The 20,150-nt window shown below is 35.1% G+C and overlaps 2 protein-coding genes, 1 long non-coding RNA gene and 1 pseudogene across 9 annotated transcripts; 3 read left to right on the top strand and 1 right to left on the bottom strand.

Moving 5' to 3' along the window:
- Nucleotides 1-608: 608 nt before the first annotated feature.
- On the bottom strand, nt 609-4,776 carry LOC147942957 (uncharacterized). Of its 2 annotated transcripts, XR_015559433.1 has the most exons (3): nt 4,444-4,776; nt 4,155-4,255; nt 609-997 (listed from the first exon to the last, which is right to left on the bottom strand). It is a non-coding gene; the product is annotated as an uncharacterized LOC147942957 (long non-coding RNA). The 2 variants fall into 2 exon arrangements; XR_015559432.1 differs by lacking the exon at nt 609-997 and having other exon boundaries at nt 3,487-4,255; nt 4,444-4,736.
- On the top strand, nt 4,471-7,761 carry LOC104792707 (inorganic phosphate transporter 1-4). 2 transcript variants are annotated; one of them, XM_010518918.3, is made up of 2 exons: nt 4,471-4,691; nt 6,030-7,761. In XM_010518918.3, exon 2 carries the CDS (start codon nt 6,044-6,046, stop codon nt 7,646-7,648), a length of 1,605 nt encoding a protein of 534 aa, XP_010517220.1. In that variant the 5' UTR covers nt 4,471-4,691; nt 6,030-6,043; the 3' UTR covers nt 7,649-7,761. The 2 variants fall into 2 exon arrangements, with proteins under 2 accessions (XP_010517220.1, XP_010517221.1); XM_010518919.2 differs by lacking the exon at nt 4,471-4,691 and adding an exon at nt 5,288-5,940.
- Nucleotides 7,762-8,585: 824 nt separating this feature from the next.
- LOC104792708 (putative inactive lysine-specific demethylase JMJ19) lies at nt 8,586-12,375 on the top strand (annotated as a pseudogene). The gene is made up of 8 exons (XR_015559431.1): nt 8,586-8,724; nt 8,999-9,267; nt 9,576-9,653; nt 9,757-10,206; nt 10,289-10,495; nt 10,653-10,814; nt 11,095-11,462; nt 11,583-12,375. The product of XR_015559431.1 is annotated as a putative inactive lysine-specific demethylase JMJ19 (transcript).
- A 2,099-nt stretch (nt 12,376-14,474) lies between these two features.
- LOC104792709 (endoplasmic reticulum oxidoreductin-2) lies at nt 14,475-17,518 on the top strand. 4 transcript variants are annotated; one of them, XM_010518924.2, is made up of 10 exons: nt 14,475-14,844; nt 15,062-15,196; nt 15,312-15,561; nt 15,742-15,852; nt 15,953-16,071; nt 16,164-16,268; nt 16,378-16,580; nt 16,684-16,807; nt 16,900-17,071; nt 17,166-17,518. In XM_010518924.2, the coding sequence occupies exons 1-10, from the start codon at nt 14,668-14,670 to the stop codon at nt 17,186-17,188; spliced, it is 1,419 nt and encodes a 472-aa protein (XP_010517226.1). In that variant the 5' UTR covers nt 14,475-14,667; the 3' UTR covers nt 17,189-17,518. The 4 variants fall into 4 exon arrangements, with proteins under 4 accessions (XP_010517226.1, XP_010517222.1, XP_087309955.1 ...); XM_087453829.1 differs by having other exon boundaries at nt 14,580-14,849; XM_010518920.2 differs by lacking the exon at nt 17,166-17,518 and having other exon boundaries at nt 14,572-14,844; nt 16,900-17,097.
- Nucleotides 17,519-20,150: the final 2,632 nt, after the last annotated feature.

Here is a 20,150-nt window from a genome sequence, read left to right on the forward strand (position 1 = left end):
ATAATATAGTAAAATTATCTGCCTCTATCAGTCCTTTTCAAATTATGATCTATCTACATTTTTTTCAGTAGTATTAGTTTTTTTTTCTCAAAATGTTGACTCTCAAAAGTTGAATTTAGTCGGTTTACTATTTCACCTAATGCCAAGGTTGGTCTGAAAGTCTTATTAAAGTTTTGGTGCAGTCCTCTCTCATCACTACACATTATGCGTATATTGTGCCTACACTCGGTATCATGTGGCTACCCATCAACGTTTTCAAGGTGGTCTTCAATGTCTTCAACGACTTATAAATTATTATTGAAATGTTTAAAAGTAATAATTTATTGTTTGAACTAAGTAATTTAGAAAATAGAGTTATGCTAATGAAATTCATATTAAGATTTTTGAATAATTTTTATAATCTCCTAAATTGTCAAAATTTTGATTATTTATACAATGTGATACTTATGTCTGATTCTTACGAAGAAACAGAAATGGGTTTGATAATTTTCAAATATTGTGTTTGGACTTTCAAAATTCCTCCTAAAAGAACGAAAAAAACAAAAAAAAAACTAAAACTAACAATTCCACACCTAATCTTCAAATTTTGATAACTTTGTTTGGACGACTTTTAAAAATGGGCTTGATATTTATTTGGCATTATTAGAGAATAAACTCGCTTGCGTCTACACTTTAACAACTAAGTATACTCTTATTACTATATACTTACGGTTTTGTCATGACAGGCTAACTATGATTCCATAAAAATAAATGTGTTTGGACTTAAAAAGAAACTGATGAATTGGCTAGGATCATTCATTGTTCATGAATAATCATGTGTACGCGAAGTCAAACACTAAGACAAAATAACAACATTACACTATTATTATTAAGGGTTTGTCATTACTCCGGCCACATGCACTCATCCATCCGCCTTCCCTTTTTATTGGGCCGAACTCCGAAGGGTTGACCAAATCCCGTCATCTCTATCAATGCTGGCGCTAAAATATATGGGACACTAGAAAACAACAAAAGAGAGGAAATAAACTGGTGGAGTATATTATTCATTCATTCAATGTCAGTTGAAGATTAACTTAGGTGTGGCCTAAAATATTTATTTTTAAATGAATAAGTATTAAATATTTTTCTTCTATCATCTTTCTTCTTTTATTTTATTCTTCTTATTTTATTTGTCTATTATCAAATTCATCAAACAAAATCCCAAATGTTTAGAATATGATACAGTATACACAACAAAACAAATAAATACGTTTGTTGATATTGTACCTATACAAGAGAATTATAATAATATACATGTATTACTATATGTTTAATGAATAGTTTGTCATTAAATCTTTAAATGTAAAATTATACAGTATACAGAAAATAATATAGGGTTATGCTTTCTTTCGTAGAATTTTATTTTTTTTAAATGGTTTTCCAGTGTCTAAAATTTTGAGTGTATTATTCTTTCTAGTAACCCTTTATTATAGAGTTTTTATCTTTCAAAATTCAGTATTTCGTACAGACAGTTTATCCAGATATAGGATAAAATGATCTGGCCACACAGTTTATGATCGTCTTATCAACAGAACAGACAAACATAATATTCAAAAAATATTAATGATTTTTTCATTTATGTTTTTTGGGCAAACCAAAAGATATATATTAATGATAAAAAGTAGCCTAGAGTTTCCGGTCCTCATTCTATTAGTCAGACTTTTTTCTTAGGGGGATGATCTAGTTTTAATCGTAGACTTAAATAAAGTCTAATGTTTCAGAAATAAGACCAAAAACTATGTCTATAGAACTATGAATTTTTTAGAAGAAGAACAAAAATACAATAATTTGTAAGTTATTTATGCTGACGCCCTTGTTTAAAAGAAATTAAATTTGCATATTGCAGATTGCATATTCTTGTGAATAAAAAGGAATTATGGCTAAATTTAGTTATATCCGTTTTCTCTTACTAATTAGTAATGTGCAGAGTACTAATAGTTGTGTCCGTTTTCTATAACTAATAATGGTATTCATGTGCGGTGCAGAGAATGGATGGAATACATATATCATATCATCTCACTTAAGTAGTACTTAGATTAAGCAAAATCTGACATAAATAACAGTTAAAATACCCTATAAACATACTAAAATACTCCCAGTGTGAAATAATTATGATTCATATGCGAAAAATATTAAAAAAAAAAAGAAGGAGCCCAATGTGAACGAAGGAGTTGTGGACTTAGAAGTCAGCTTTATAAGCATTAAGCAATAAGATCTCAACACATGGACGTAGCAAGTCAACACCAGCAAACATCACCATCTTTTCTCAACGTCAAGCCATCAATTTAAAATTAATTTTTGGTTGGTTACGTCTTTGGCGGGAAGGAACAAGAAAGATACACAATTAATTAAGTCGTCGGTCTCCTCATGAACTGATTTAAACTTTCAACATATCGAAATCTTATGGTCCTTTCCTTCTGGTGAATCCCTTCCCTCACCAAGCTTTGCCGTAACGTATAATCTATATTTTCACCTTTCAGTTTGTTGTTAATCTCAAACTATTCTCTTTTCATAAGTTTCTTTTTGTTTGTTTTATAAAGTTTTTTTTTTCGCGAATAAATGAAAAATTAAACAACCAAAAAAAGGAAGTCAGAGTTAAATACATAGAGTTAATAAAATGAAAAAAAAATTGCCGGAAAAATATAAAAATAAAATTATAATCATTTTCATTATTTTTTTATTTTTTATTTTATTTCATTTTGGCTAAGCTTATTTGATACTGCCTCCGTACGTGTTTACTTTGAAAAAGTGAGTGGGTAACTGAGCAAACAAAGTTGACAAATTTCCAGTTGTAGAATTTTGACAATTTTGAGTAGTAGTATAAATTTGTAGCTAATTTCTTTAATTTTTTAGGGAATTGGTTTTGCTTTTAAAGATATAATATGTAGTCACTAGTAGTCGAAACTTATTTTGTTTTCTTAACATACAAATTTCCCGATAGTGTGTCGCAGTTGGCCACCTCTTGGTAGCTACTATTGTCATGAAAGTCGTCTTCTCTTTTAGTATTTAACTTTGTCATCGAAATCTTGAGATCACGTTGTTGTTGTACGTTTTTGAGATCACAAATGCTAAACTATATGTTAGAAATTGGTATAGCAGCTGCAATTTTTTAGTTCTTGAAATCATGATCACTTATGTAGTTTGTAGTGGCGACTTTTCCTATATTTCGAGAAATAAAGAGAAATAAAATAAAATAAAAGGTGTAAGTATGTCAAAAATATTTCTATGAAAAAGATGGTGTAGTATATATAATATCCACAATGAATTTTTTTTTTTTTTTAATTTTCACGTGAAAGACATGTATGAAACCTTTAAATTTTATTTTTGAGCTTTGATATTTAAGAATGGTTGGAAATAGAGATACCATCCAAAATTTGGTAGAACTCTTGTTCAGTCACGGAAGGGGGAAAACAAAACAAGTTGCTGGGCTAAAACTAGATATTCATATTTCTGTAATTGGTTTAAAGGCTCTTTATTTATCAGATAGGGAACGGACCATTCCAAATCCAAAGTGATGAGCCTTACTCACACGCTACAAATAGGTTTTTATTCCCATACTCAATAAATCTACACCACTAAATACCATTGACATTTGAAGATATAGTTACGTCCTGCAGTTATTGCTTCTTTAATAACAAAATAGAAGATGTTTACGTACACAAACGAATAAATATATCGAAAATCATTAAACGAAAAAAACATTGCCAAGAAACTAATAAACGAACATAAATCAAGATCAACAATGAGAAAATAACATTATTATATACTATTTGGTATACGTTTTTTTTTATTCTTAGCTAGTGATCATAAAACAATTATACTTACTACCAGAAGGTATAAAATACACCTCACGAGGATAGGAAAGAGTAAAACACATTTTTTTATAACAAGCAACAAACGTTTATTTTGCATATTGTTGAAAACAAACATCCTTAATATATTCAAACCAAAGATGTTTTTTGTTGACCTGTCGCTCTAAATGCATTGTAATGAGTTTTTTTCTTTCTTGAAAAGTCATATGTAATTTTTTGCTTTCTTCGTCATTCATCATGGATATTTTAAGTGTGCGTGTGTCAGTGTGTGTGTGTGTGTCAATAAGAGGGTAAAATTCTTACTGTATTAGTATTTGAAAGTCATATCCTTAACCGCATGCCAAGCGTTTGCATTTTCCAAGCATGTAAGCTCCGTAACAAAAATCAATCAATTCATGGTCAAACTACGAGTAAAAAAGGAAGGGACTTATTAAATACGTACAGCTATTTTGTAGATGATAAAAGAATAAAAACAGCAAAACAGAATCATCGTGTCTTAATATTTTTTTTCTAAACGAAGTAAAAAGGTAGGTAAAAATAGGAAGAAAAAAATACAAAGCATTCAAACGGCGTCGTTGAAAGGAGAATATACCGAAATAGAGAAAGGAATATCTCATAGAGAGGAGCTTATAAATATATCCGTTTCAAGACGCTTCAACTCTGTCCTTGTTCATAGGCAGCTTCAACGCTCATTCCTCTAATCTCTCTCTCTACATTTTCTCCAGACAAAAAATAAGGAAATTAAAATTTTCACATCTGCCTCTCTCTTTCTCTACACTCTTCTAATCAGATCGGATCCTACACAAATTCCTATTAGGAAAAAGTTTGTTGTATATTTCTGTAAGTCTTTCTTTGAATTTTTTGTCTTTTGATGCTTATGTTTATGGATGCAAAACAATAGGTTGTTATCGTTTTTCTATTATGTGTGGTCCTCTTCTCTGCCTCTTCAATATCTATAGGTGTGGTCTCGTCTTATGTGTCTTTTCTTGTCGAGAAAATAAATTGTAAGATCAAAATTTTGCTGCTTTTTCCCACATTCTTGGATCATTAATTAGGATTAGTTCTCTTCAAACGTACAGTATTTGTTTTGTTTTGTTGAGCGGTATGATCGATCATTCACAAATGGAAAAATTGAAAAGGGCATGCAAAAATATATTTTTGCAATAAAAGAGATATATTTTCTTCAAATAAAAGGTGTGTCCGCAATTAAGACAAAACAACTCGCTGTCTTACTCTCACTCCGTGTTCAGATTTAGTTTAGACGTCACAAGTCGGACTTTTCTTGGTAACTAGAGTAAAGACAAAATTGTAGTAGTAAATAGTTTTTTTGTTTTGTTTGGTCAACATAGTTGTGTAGTAGTTAAAAAAAAAAACTCTTATGACCTCTCATTTCTTAGTTACGTTTAATAATTGGTAACGTCGGTAGAAACCCAAAAGATTAGGATTCCAATTATTTGAGTTATTTATTAGCTTACACATAATTATTGTCATATGATAGAGTAGACTGGACGAAAACTGGAGTTGACTTCTACTATCATATATATACAAGAAAATTAAAACTTTTCCACATCTAACACATACACATACACATGCTAATTTTCTAATATTGGCTTTTAAATTTCAAAGTTATTTTTTTTTCAAGTTTCGGTCAACATACGTTATGTTTGTCATTAAGAGATTAACGAATTGAGAACAAACTTAAATAATAGAACTTTTATGTTATTTTAATGGGGGTCCCTTTTTTAATGTTAAGGTCTAATTCTATTTGCCTTTAAAAGTGCCTAACTTATTTCAAGTTCGGTAAACTACTTTATTGTTTGTACTTTGTAATGAATTTCATTTTTTTGGGTCAACATGTAATGAATTGTTTTTTATTTTGCAAATCCATACTAAATGAACGGTACTAACTCGAAACTATATGCTTCTTTAGATCATTGAATTTGAAAAATGATAATCTTTTCAAAAATATTTTGGCATAAGTAAATCGATTGAAACTGTTAAATCCATATTATCTATGATGTCTTTTTAAGTTAGAGATTCCCACAAGTTCCTGATGAGATTCATGGGTCGATCTTATAACGCCAAAAATGTGATCCACGCTGACATTTCAATTAGTAAAAAATTCTTAATTATATACAATGGGTACTTATTCGACTTTCTTTTTTTATGAAATTGCAGAGAGGAGCAGAAGAATGGCAAGGGATCAATTACAAGTGTTGAATGCACTTGACGTGGCCAAGACGCAATGGTACCATTTCACGGCTATCATAATCGCCGGAATGGGATTCTTCACCGACGCTTACGATCTCTTCTGCATCTCCCTGGTCACGAAGCTCCTCGGTCGTATTTACTACCACGTGGAAGGCGCACAAAAACCTGGGACTCTGCCTCCCAACGTAGCAGCCGCCGTCAATGGCGTTGCCTTCTGCGGGACCCTCGCCGGTCAGCTCTTTTTCGGGTGGCTCGGTGACAAGCTCGGGAGGAAGAAAGTTTATGGTATGACGTTAATGGTCATGGTCCTTTGTTCAGTAGCCTCTGGTCTCTCTTTCGGACACGAGCCAAAAGCTGTAATGGCCACGCTCTGCTTTTTTCGGTTTTGGCTTGGATTTGGCATCGGCGGGGACTACCCTTTATCCGCAACGATCATGTCTGAATACGCGAACAAGAAGACTCGCGGAGCGTTTGTCTCTGCGGTCTTCGCTATGCAAGGGTTCGGGATCATGGCTGGTGGAATTTTCGCGATTATAATTTCCTCTGCTTTTGAAGCTAAGTTCCCATCCCCTGCCTATGAGGATGATCCCTTGGGATCCACGATTCCTCAAGCCGATTTGGTATGGCGTATAATACTTATGGTTGGTGCTATCCCAGCAGCAATGACGTATTACTCGAGATCTAAGATGCCAGAGACCGCAAGATACACAGCTTTGGTTGCTAAAGATGCAAAGCAGGCAGCTTCGGACATGTCTAAGGTTCTGCAAATGGAGATAGAGCCAGAACAGCAGAAGATGGAACAGAACTCAAAGGAGAAGTCCAAGGCGTTCTCCTTGTTATCCAAGGAATTCATGAGTCGCCATGGGCTTCATTTGCTAGGTACTACTTCGACATGGTTCCTTCTCGACATCGCTTTCTACAGTCAAAACCTTTTCCAGAAAGATATATTCAGCGCCATCGGGTGGATTCCTCCAGCGCAAAGCATGAATGCGATTCAGGAGGTTTTCAAGATCGCACGAGCACAGACGCTCATCGCCTTGTGTAGCACGGTACCTGGTTACTGGTTCACAGTTGCGTTCATTGATGTCATCGGAAGATTCGCTATTCAGATGATGGGTTTCTTCTTCATGACGGTCTTTATGTTTGCTCTGGCAATTCCTTACAACCACTGGACTCACAAGGAGAACCGAATCGGATTTGTTATCATGTATTCGTTAACATTCTTTTTCGCCAACTTTGGACCCAATGCTACAACCTTCGTTGTGCCAGCAGAGATCTTCCCAGCCAGGTTCAGATCAACCTGCCATGGTATCTCTGCAGCATCAGGGAAATTAGGAGCAATGGTTGGTGCGTTCGGGTTCTTGTACTTGGCTCAGAGCCCTGACAAAGAGAAGACAGACGCAGGATACCCTCCAGGGATTGGGGTCAGGAACTCGCTTATTGTGTTGGGTGTGGTTAACTTCTTAGGTATTCTCTTCACTTTTTTGGTGCCTGAATCTAAAGGGAAGTCGTTAGAGGAAATGTCCGGTGAAAATGAAGACAATGAGAATAGCAACAGTGATAGCAGAACGGTCCCAATAGTTTAGCAGGTGATATAAGACGCCTTTTGTAATAATTATCTTCTTGTCTGTAGCAACTCAAGTTGTTCATTATGTGATCCGTTGATGCCTAAATGCCAGAGAAATCAAAGTTTTCATGAGTCGATTTCTAATAAGATCTCAATATGTTAGTTCTTAATAAATTGAAGACTTATATTAGAACCCATGCTAGTTGTGCTGTATGTTAGATGACCTTAATTGAAGGCATCAGAAACTTAATAAATTGAAGACCCATGCTAGTTGTGCAGTATGTTAGATGACAATTTATGCGTTGTGGGGAAGTTGCAGAGAACACAGATAATGGCTTCAATTTAAGATAGATTATGGCTTAATCTCTATGGGGAATTTTCTTTACATTAGGCCAATTACATGTTTCTAGATGAGATTTAATAAATTTAGTGGACAATATAAAATATAGGTGAACAAAATAGTGTATTCAAACAATGATTTTGGAAAATTTGATGGGATTTAGGAAATTTAGAATTTTGATAGATTTTAGGGAAGTTCATATGATTTTCTGTAAAATTCTTTCAAATCCCACCTAAAACCATGAGATTTGGATTTCTGTATTTTTAACTAAACAAATTCTCCAGAATCCTAAAAATTATTAAAATCCTAGTCCACAAAACTGTTTTGAATAACATGAAATTTTAAAGTAGATTTTTAAATCATCAGTTCAATAACAGTGAATTTTAATAGATTTTTTAAATTCTATAATTGAATAACATAGAATTTGTAAATTTCACACAAATCACTTAAAATGTCAAGTTGAATACACCCCCTCAATATTTTTTACAACTTTGTAAAGTATTTCTTTTTTACAACTTTTGCTTATTTATTTATTTATTCTTATCATCAGTAAAATGGAAAAAGAATAAAAAAAACAAAAATTACCAAAACCGGAATTAGGTTATCTATTTATTTCGACGGAAATCCAATTTTATCTATTTTGACCATAACAAAAAAAAAAAAAAAAATCCAGAGGCTCTCTCTCTCTCTCTATCTGCTCTTCGGTTTTGGTTGTGTAATGGTCTCAAAGTCTTCGAATCTCACTTCGTCACCGGGTATGTGTTCTACTCGCTTCTCCTCTTAACTAAATTGGACCTTTCGATCGCTATAAACAATATCAATCCCCAGTTTTAGATTTTGTATCCTAAGTTCCGAAGCGTTTTTGTTTCAACCTCAGGATCAATCTTAGCCTATGGTTTTTGATCACATTCTAATTTTGATGAAACAAGAACGAATTAGTCTTATCCAATAATGTTTATATAAATAGACCCTTATGAATCAAATCTTAGCCTAGGGCTCCTCTGAAAGTTCAATTTGTTTCTTCTTCAGGAATTTAATCTTTTGGGGGTTTAATGGGCATTGAAGCTGTGCCAACATATTTGAAATCTAGAAACATGGACGTACTTTCAACTCCGCCTGGTTTTGTATCTCAAACATCGTTTGTGCTGAAGAATGTACGCCGAGACGAAGATAGTTCTAGGTCGGTGTCGAGACAAGAGCAGACAACTACAGAGGATATGTTTCTTACAAACCGACCGTGGATAGTGCATGATCACACACTCCCCAGCTCAGAGGCCTTAAAGCCAAAAACACCTGAGGTCCCTTTAACTATATGTCTACTTCTCTGTCTTTTTTTTATCTTCCAAATAGACTAGTTTTTTTTACTGGCATGTTTGCTAAGTCATATCCACTAATAGACATAAGACTTGATTTTGATGTATTTAGCTGTATATGGTTTGTAATTTGTAAGGCCAGCTCTAAGTGATTTAGCATGAATTGTTTGGAGATTGGTGTGCTGTTTTATGTAGCTCTTCTAAGCTTTGAGACGTATGAGAGCGTAGGTATCAATATGGTATGTTGAAGTCTTTTGCATTCTTTACTTATTATGGAAAAATGTTTTTCACAGGTACGGTTAAGACCGCGACTCAAAGTTTCGGAGACCGAAGTCCTTGAGGAAGCTCCTGTGTTTAACCCAACCGAGGAGGTCAGTTATACTTTGCTTTTATGAAAGACAGAATACGTTATTTAACTCTTTTACATCATAAGTATTTGGTAAAAAACATGTACGCTTTTACCGAATCTCTCAGGAATTTGGTGATACACTCTCATATATAGCAAGCTTGCGCGAAAGAGCTGAGCCGTATGGAATCTGTTGTGTTGTTCCTCCTCCTTCGTGGAAACCTCCATGTCTTCTCAAGGAGATGAAAATCTGGGATGATTCCACATTTTTCCCTCAAGTTCAGCTCTTTGATGGAATTCATACCGAGAACCCAAAGATTAAAAAGGAGCTTGATGCGGATAGTGATGATGCTACATCTGAGGAGGTTAAGTTTTGTAAAATAGAACGCGGTCCAGGGCATACTTTAAAGAGCTTTAAAAGCTTGGCAGATTCATACAAGAAGAGTCATTTTAGCATGAAGGATGAGGTTTTGGGTTCCAAGAACCCATCTCCATCACCACAACTAGAGGAGCAAACTGTGGCAGACATTGAAAAAGAGTATAGACAACTTGTTGAGAGTCCACTTGTTGAAATTGGGGTATGTTAATAATATCAAGTCTACTGCTTTCGTATAATATGAAACCGGCTATAATACAATGCTAACTTGCTGTGTAAATTAGGTGCTTTATGGCAATGATATAGACACCTCAACGTTTGGCAGTGGATTTCCCTTATCTGAACCATCTGAATCTTGCAAGTACAGTACATCAGGTTGGAATCTGAACAATACGCCTAAGCTTCCTGGTTCTCTTCTTTCATTGGAAGACTGCGAATCAATCTGTGTTCCTCGCCTAAGTGTGGGAATGTGCTTGTCCTCCCAGTTCTGGGTAAGTTTTAAAGTAGAGGTCAAGCTATGGTCGTCATTTTTTGAAAGCATTATATAACTTGTTACTAGAATAAATTTTGCAGCATTTTAAGTTTTTAAATCTAATTTTCTTGTATAGTCTCTCATATTTGTCTCTTGGAATATCTGTTGCTGAACAGAAATCTGAGAAGGAGAGACTCTACTCTCTCTGCTATTTGCATGAGGGCGCTCCTAGAGTGTGGTATTCTGTAGCGGGATGTCATCGATCTAAGTTCCAAGCTACCATGAAGAACTTAATCCCTGAGAGGTCAGGAGAACAGCCAAAGAAGAGTCTCGATCCTGTAAGTATCTGTGAACACATTAAGCATGAATGCATATTACTCTTTTCAAAACTCAGAAAGAAAATAAACAGTAGAGTGACCAACTAAGATTTCATTTGTGATTTATTTCGTGTTCAGCATAAACGATCATGACATGCCATAGCCATAGAGAGATCACACTGTATTTGGATTTATCTGTTCAACTTTAATTAATTCCTATCATAACTATGACTCTTACCGAGAGCTATTAAATACTTATAGTTGTGGTTCATTTACTAGGGAAGCAATGTATTTTTGGCAGGTGATGATAATGTCTCCATATCAATTGAGCATGGAGGGTATACCAGTGACCCGCTGTGTCCAGAACCCTGGCCAGTATGTTATTTTATTTCCTGGGTCGTATTACTCTGCCTTTGATTGTGGCTTCAACTGTTTGGAGAAAGCAAATTTTGCTCCCCTTGATTGGTTGCCCCATGGGAACATTGCTGTTCGGCTGAATGAAGAGAAGAGTAAAAATCGTTAATATCATATGATAAACTATTGTTAAGTGCTTCAAGGGAAGCTGTGAAATACCTTAAGGAATATGCTTTGTCCAAGAAAAACCCACCATGTTACGCGAGGTGGAATGATTCATGTGGGAAGGAGGAGGTATTCTCCAACATTGTCAAGGTATGCTCACCACTCTTATTTGCCTGTTGTATTCCTCAGATTACGCATTAAAATTGTGCAGCTTGAAGAACTTCCGCACTACCTTTTGCTTATTTTATTTCTCTTTTTCTTGTCTTGTAGTCACGGGTCAGGGAAGAGACACGCAGACGTGAATTCCTTAGCGGTTCACTAGAATCGCAAAGGATGGACAAAAGTTATGATGCTGTGAGCAAAAGGGAATGCTGTGTATGTCTTGGGGATTTATATCTTTCCGCTGTCAAATGTTCATGCTCAGCTGATCGTTACTCGTGTCTGACTCACATGAGGAAGCTCTGTGCCTGTCCATTTGACAGAAAGAGTTTTCTCTATAGATACACTATCGATGAGTTGAATATTCTCGTAGAGGCGTTGGAAGGTAAAAAGCTCAGCTCCATGTTCAGATGGACAGGCATAGAGCAAAGATACTGTGCTTATCCGGCCGCCACCACAAGAAGTTCACAACCCGAAGAAGAAAAAGGCAAGGAAACAGATGAGGTTACACCCTGTAACATCACGAGGAAAGACGTCGCAGCTGGAACCAGAGAGCCGAGAAGAGAGAAGGCGAGATCTATGGCCGAGATACTGAAGGTTAAAGAGGGGAGCAAAGATGCAATGGAGCCTTTGAAATCTTGTTCAAAGAAATCAAACAGGCCAATGTGATGACGATTCCTCTGATGTCGACAGAAGGAAGAAACAGAAGCAGGGATGAATACATAAAGAATGTTTTGCTGTTCTGTAGATTTTAGTCACATTTTGCCGTAAGACAGTAGTAAAAACACCTTTTTATGTTGAACACCAAAAAAACAGTCTTGTTGCTTGCAGTGACTACTGGAGTGAGACGAAACAATTGGTCTCACTAATATTTTAATAAAAATATAAAAATCGAAAATGCACAGCCGTTGGATGTAATGACTTTATGTGATGGATGTAATGGCTTTAATTAGTCGTGGAGACGTTACGGGCTTTCCGACCCCGCTCATTTGCTTATACAGTTATACTAGCGATACCACCATGTCTCTCGGTCAAATTAAGATCTCGGTGTTCACCGCCGGTGTACCTAAGATCGTTGAGTTCACCGTCTTTGATCGATCTGCTGCCTATAACGTCATCCATCCTTGGGACACCTTGGATATATTAGATGAAGGCCATCCCGTCTACTTACCACCAGGGTGTGAAATTCCCAACTGAAGATGGAGTGAAAACAATCGGACGCCTCGAGGACTTGTTTACCTGGCCAGTCACCGGATGAAGCTCTAGTGATGGTAGCTCGTAGCGGTGAATAGTACTTGAGTCTTTCAATAAATGTGGAGGCTTTTGTTTCTGTTTTATCTTACAATCTTGTTGGCTTCATTTATATTTACGAACTACGACTCGGCTTGATCCCGTAAAGGGTATGTAGGCAGCTCGGTAAAACGGGTAGAGCTGTTTCAATAATCATGTTTCTTATTCAAAGCAAAAGAAGGGTACAATTGCAGCTCGAGCAGAGCATATTATTCTATTAGGAAAAGCTACAACGAAGACAATTAAGATCAGAATTATTCTTTGTCGCAAAAGATGTTCGCCCCTTGGCCGGCCAGGTCAATGACTGTACTTGGGGATACGACCTCTGAACTCGTCACAATTAAACCAACACTAAAACGTTTAACTTATTTCATATATTATCGATGTTTGAAATTAATTTAGCTAAAAATTATATCCTTATTTCTTATATGAATTACAATTAAAATATTATACATATATTTATGTTATCTCATATATCCTGATGCATGTTATTGTTGATCATTCAGTGTGGCTTGTCGGAAGAGAAACTCTCTCAGGTTTGTTTAAGCAACTGTGATCATAATAACTCGCTTGGAGACTCCACCATTGTGTCAAGCACCACATCTCGGTAAGCTTTATATACACTCGTACGTACTTGTAAAACGCTTCCGGGAAAAATATAAGATATGAGATTGGATATTCGTAATTAGAAGATATGAGTTTCTATATCTCGAACAAATGATGTGATAGATATGTACCGAGTCAATTAATGAGGGTGTGGATGAACAGTGGAAGTATTAGGAGGCAAGAAACGGGGAGGCTTTATGCGATTGAGAAGAGGCAGCTTGACATGTCGAAAAAGATGATGTAAAACGGTACAAACCAACGGTCAATAAATCTTAATTATGCAATTTTCTTGTCTGTTAACAGTAATCATTAACTCATCTATCTCGCTTAAGTATGTTTATGCGTGTTAAGTGTTGTAACTTGCAACGTTATTATGTATAAATACAGCAGATTAACGTTATTATGTATAAATACTGCAATGTGAGAACGCCTTTTCCTAGTAGTTTGACTCCACTATTGTGACATATACACCTCTGTGAGCTTACTCATATGTTTAAACTCTTGCAAATTAATATTCGTAAGAAGACATATGCATGACGACGGTCTTAATTATACGAAACAAAATGATATCATATGTAGGTACACAGTCATATCATTGTGTGGAAAAAGATTGTTCTCAAATGAAGCTACATACAAAAAAGGGCTTTGTCCGAAAATAAATGTCACCACGGTGTAAAAAAAGTAGGTATCTTTTGTGTATTTTAGGGTTAATTGCCGTTGAGTTCTCTGTATACAACCCAATTTAACATATTTTAAGTAACAAGCCAATGATGATTTTTGTTTAGTATGTGTTTTGCTTAATAGAATGCTCCGTACAACACATGATGCCGTTTCAGTCTAACTCTAAAAAAAAAAACAAAAAAAACCAGTTTTATCTATAGATTTGAATCCTTTTAATTTTCACTTTCAAATCCATTTAACAAGATTTTTGAAATCCAAAAACAAATCATTAAATTAATAACATGAAATTTTAATAATTATTTATAGTTACACTAACACATAATTCTGATAAATATTTTAAAATCAATGATTAATAAGTATTTTTGTTTAGATTTCTAAATCCATAAAAATCATATAAGTAATAATCCCTACTAACAAACTTTTAATAGTTAATTAAAGCGAAAATGCACAGCCGTTGGATGTAACGACTTTATGTGATGGAGATTTGTTTGACAATTTTTTTCCTTAAAAAAGAAAATTCAAAACTCCGAGTCGGAGATTTCTATTTCGTCGTCGTCGTCGTCGTCTGTATCAGATTTTTTTCTAAGAGATATTTCAGTTCCACTTTGTCATAGCGCGAATGGCGGAGACGGACGTCGGAAGCGTGAAGGGAAAGGCGAAAGGATCGGGAAAAAGTTGGATATTGCTGATCGGAGCTATAGCTGGCGTTCTTTTAGCCGTCGTGGCTGCTATGTTTTTCAATACTCAGAATTCGTCGATTTCTGAGTTTACCGGAAAAATATGCAATTGCCGTCAGGTTAGGTATTTCTAAAAGCTATTTTTGTTGTTATTGTGAGTTTCTGAATTTGGAAATAGGTTATAGGTAATTAGGTTAGTGTTAGGTTATAGGTAATTAGGTTAGTGTTTTCTATCTAAGGAGATTAGCTTTGATTGAATCTCAGCGATTACGTTGATTTGATTTGATTTGTATAGGCGACTTCTCAATTCGTATATTTTGATTTTGGTTTTTTTAGGCTGAGCAGCAGAAGTACATTGGGATTGTTGAAGACTGTTGTTGCGATTACGAGACTGTGAATCGGTTGAATACGGAAGTGTTGCATCCTTTACTTCAAGATCTTGTTAAGACACCGTTTTACAGATACTTCAAAGTTAGTTCATGATCTTTCCTTGATAATGAAATATGAGTTTTTATTTAGCTTACTTCAAGAATCTAGAGGATTTGGAGGTGTGTGTTGTGATTAAAGGTCTGAAACCATTTTATAGGTTAAACTGTGGTGTGATTGCCCGTTTTGGCCTGATGATGGCATGTGCCGGTTAAGAGACTGTAGTGTTTGTGAATGTCCTGATAGCGAGTTCCCTGAAATATTCAAGAAGCCATTAAGCCAATACAATCCTGTTTGTCAAGAAGGGAAACCACAAGCTACTGTTGATCGTACTGTAGACACAAGAGCTATCAGGGGGGGTTGGACTGTCACTGACAATCCCTGGACAAGTGATGATGAAACTGACAACGGTAAGTTTTCTTCATTCCTTTTTGTCTTTATATTCTATGCATTTGGTACATATATGTCAACACTCTGTTACTCAGTTCCTATATAACTGGCTCATGAGAAGATATTTAACAAGTAGCGTTTTTTGAGTATTGTATCGCATTGTCTTAGATGCGGTTTTTTATTACTGAATGATCACGCAGATGAAATGACATATGTTAATCTTCGGCTAAATCCTGAACGGTACACTGGCTATATTGGGCCGTCAGCTAGAAGGATATGGGATGCTATATACTCTGAAAACTGTCCCAAACGTAAGCGTCACCATTCCAAAGTCTTTCTTGTTTTCTCGATGTATTACTCTTATTCACTAAGTGGTTGTCTTAACCCCTCCATTTATACTGGCTTCTATAGATACATCTGCAGAATCGTGCCAAGAAGAGAAGATCTTGTACAAATTGGTCTCTGGTCTTCACTCATCTATTTCAGTTCACATTGCTTCAGATTATCTACTTGATGAAGCTACAAACTTGGTAAGACCTGCCTTCTGAATCTGTCTTAACGACGATATACTTCTTGAACAGAATTAGATGATTCAGTGACTCCTTTTTTGTGTGTGTTTCAGTGGGGTCAAAACCTGACTCTGTTGTATGATCGTGTGTTAAGATACCCAGATCGCGTCCAGAACCTATATTTCACATTTTTGTTTGTTCTGAGAGCAGTAACAAAGGTCAGTTACAAATCAATTTTCTTTGTCTAAATCCAAGGAAAGGGTCTCAATAATCTAGAACAGTCACAGACTCACAGTTAGTTTATTTCCTCTCCTAAATGATTTGTAGGCAGAAGATTACTTGGTAGAGGCCGAATATGAGACTGGTAATGTCATTGAGGATTTGAAGACCAAATCTCTGGTGAAGCAAGTAGTTAGTGACCCCAAAACTAAAGCAGCTTGTCCAGTGCCATTTGATGAGGCTAAGCTCTGGAAAGGCCAACGTGGACCAGAACTGAAAGAGAAAATACAAAAACAATTCAGAAACATAAGGTCCTTTTTGAATCCTTAATTCCTCCTTTTGAGCAATGTTAATGATTTTCTACTGACTAGCTGAGTTCAATTCTTTTTATCCCCTGATGGCCTTGCATTGCAGTGCAATAATGGACTGTGTAGGCTGTGAGAAATGCCGTCTATGGGGAAAGCTCCAGGTTCTCGGTCTCGGCACTGCATTGAAAATCCTATTCACTGTCAATGGTGAAGACAATTTGCGTCACAATGTGCGTTTCTAACACACCTGGGAGACACATTGATGCACCGTTTTTCCTTAATTCTTCCTTAGGAACTTATGCATCTTTCTTGTTTTCTTCAGCTCGAATTGCAAAGGAATGAAGTGATTGCACTGATGAATCTTCTCAACCGGTTATCTGAATCGGTGAAATATGTTCATGACATGAGTCCTGCGGCCGAGAAAATTGCAGGACAGACATCTCGAGGGAACAGCTTTTGGAAGAGAATAATGACGTCGTTAGCGCAAACAAAAGGTAAGAAAGCGTTATATAATTTATAGACCCTAATAGTGAAGTGAAACAAGATTGAGAAATTTGTTTTCTTTGGCCACCACTTGCTGAAATGCAGCTGTTTATGGGAAGAGTAGCTAGCTAGATCTTCAGTGAGGTCTGGGGCTTGTGGGATCAAGCAAAGTGAGGCGGGAGAGTATACGTTGTTGTAAAGTAAGAGAGGTTAATTTTGCAGGAAACAGTATACAAACCTGGTGGAGCATGCTTATCTTGTTTGATGCCACACCCCTTAGCCGCGACCTTTTTGCTTTACTGATTCATGTGACTTTAGAGAAACTTACACGAACTAAAAAAGATTGTAAGGATGTTGAAATTGATTACAGTCCCTTATGAAGTAATCGTCGAATGGATAGAAAACTAGAATGAACAGAGAACTTTGTTTTTCTTTGATATGTATCATCAGTTTACACAGATTATAAACTGTCTACTCACCAAGCCTCCCATTGTGAAATGTTGTGGTTTGGTGTACAACGTTGCAGATCTACCACTTGCCAACACACATGCAATGCATTAAAGTTTGATCCTGCAGTGTATCATAGTAGAACTTTCAAGTTCTTTAGGAAAGTAAACCTGATATCTCTAGTGTAGAAGTTATCAACCATTCGTGTTTTCATATCGTAGATGCATGTAAACGCACTAATTGTTTGATCAGAGCCAAGCCAATGGTGCTCATATTTCGTAGTAATCAGCTAAAAACACCTCAATATTTTTGAATATTGAGTGCCACATGTAATGCAAGGAGATTGCCAAAAAGAATTATTCGTGTACTTATATAATATAGAAGACGAAAAACACAAATTATAAAAAAAGATAAGAAAAAGAGGTCAGCTTTTGCGGTTGACTTAGGCCAGAAATAGTGCGAGACATAAAAGAGAACACTATAAAGGGAATCCTATCCTCCACCTCAATCAATGAGAGCACTTTTTCATTCTCTATTCTTCTTTTAATATTTTGCCTCTACGTACGTATAAAACTTTCTTTTCTTGTTTTGTTTTATAAAGGTGACGAACTGACGATACTAAACCAAAACATATACTAATCCCCCAAAACCTACAACTGTGATGTGATCATTCTATAGTATTTGCTTATAGGAAAATTCAAAATTCGCGATTATATCATTCTCACTTAGTTTGTGTATTGTTATTTGACGTTAATCTCGTTATATATTCTTAAAACAAAACATCTGGTTTACAAATTATTATGATTGTAAAATAATAGGAAAAAGATGGATACATTTTCTGAAGTTGTAACTTCGATAGGTCACAAAATGAGAAATAATACAGGTTGCTTAGTACTTAGTAATTAGTATTGTAGATGAAGATAGATGTCCTCCAAACTTTACTTCGATTTTGTTTTAGAATGAGTCTGTGTGAGTGTGAGGATATGGAAGTCAATGTCATGGTGTTTTTTTTCTTCATGTAGCGTCAAAGGAGTAAGTGAAATTGCATGGCAAAAAGATTTGATAAAATTTCTTTTTATGCTCTTCTTTTTAATAAAGTTTAGCTTTTAAATAATAATCGCTTTCAGAAAAAATAGTAGTATTTTTGCAAGAACAAAAGATGATAAAAAAAGGTAGTGGGAACAGACAAAAGCCATTGAAATACACTCTTTCTCCTATATCAGAAATATTTATGTTACATTAATTGTATTTATAATTCATTTTTCTTGCTTTTGGCTTAAAACTTTTCTCTTTTACCTTTCTTTTCCTTTGCTTTCAAAATTTTGAATCTCGATGTATCCAAGTTGGTAACTATTTTAGCTCCAACACCACAGCTGTCGTCATGTCGTTCCTCTTGCATGATTTCAATTGTTTTTTCCTCGAGTGACGGCATTGTTTATAGCAGTTAGCCCGTATATATAATATTTCAACTGTCGTTTCTGACCGTATGTGTTATCTTATTTCTTGGCTTATTAATTATATTAGTGTGTTCTATTTGTTTTACAGCTGATTTGCTATTTTGAGATACTTTTTAAGAGACTTGTATTGATTAACCATGCATACTGCTACGCGTTGATTTTCAATGCTTTATCTGGCTTGAAGTGTATTGAATTTGTTTTCTTGTATAGTTGTAGGACACCCAATTAGTGAAACTTTGGCAAATAAATTATGAAAAACAATTGCATAATTTTGCTAATAGTACTCGAACAATTGTGTTATTTATAAAAATCAGATTCACATACATCCTCACTCAAAAATCATATGTTTAGTATTATGATATCTTATAATAATCTTCGTCGTTATGATGCCACTTTTGATTCATAGCCTTTGTTTATTTCTCTCTTTCGATATATGGCCAAATCACTGATTCCTATCTCAATAAACATAAGTCGATTAGAGATAACTAATCTCTGTTTGATCCATTGGTGCTCTTCATCTCTAGTTCTCCACACAAATTTTAAATGATTTCGTTCAGTTTTTTTAATATATTTTTTTCTTGATTCCGTCGAAAAAATGGTTTTGTTTTTTCATGATTAAAAATTATTAGGTACATAAAAGTTACTTGATTACTTTGGAAAAATAGTTTTATTTTTCATGATTAAGCATTAGGTACATAAAATCGTAAACGGACCAATAAGATCTTATATTGTTATATAAGCAGTTGGAAAGCTAAGGATACGTTTCAATATAATAATGCAAAGTTGAAGTTAACGTCAAAAGTGGAGCCATCCGAGAATAATGTTGGGATGATTTTACTAAACGTAACATGTGTTTGACCAAATGACATTGACCGCTCGAGCCCTTCGGCTTTCGTCTTTCAAAGCTTTTTTTGTGTGGCCTTATTCGACAATCCTACAAAAACCAAACACTTCGAAAATCTCTCCAAGACACACACGACACTTCTTGGATACACAAATTGACCTATTCGTGTTTTATATGTTGCTAATAGTTTTTAAATCTCTAATGCAAACAAATAGTAGTCTCCTTAATCGAGTTTGACAAAACAGATGATTGTCCCAATGAGAATATTTTGTAAAGTCGTTTATATTTCTTTTTTTCTTTCAAAATCTAGATGTCTAGCTAGTTACAGTATATAGAATAATA

This window comes from Camelina sativa, chromosome 6 (assembly GCF_030686135.1).
Source record: "Camelina sativa cultivar CO46 ecotype springtype chromosome 6, ASM3068613v1".
Classification (NCBI taxonomy): domain Eukaryota; kingdom Viridiplantae; phylum Streptophyta; class Magnoliopsida; order Brassicales; family Brassicaceae; genus Camelina; species Camelina sativa.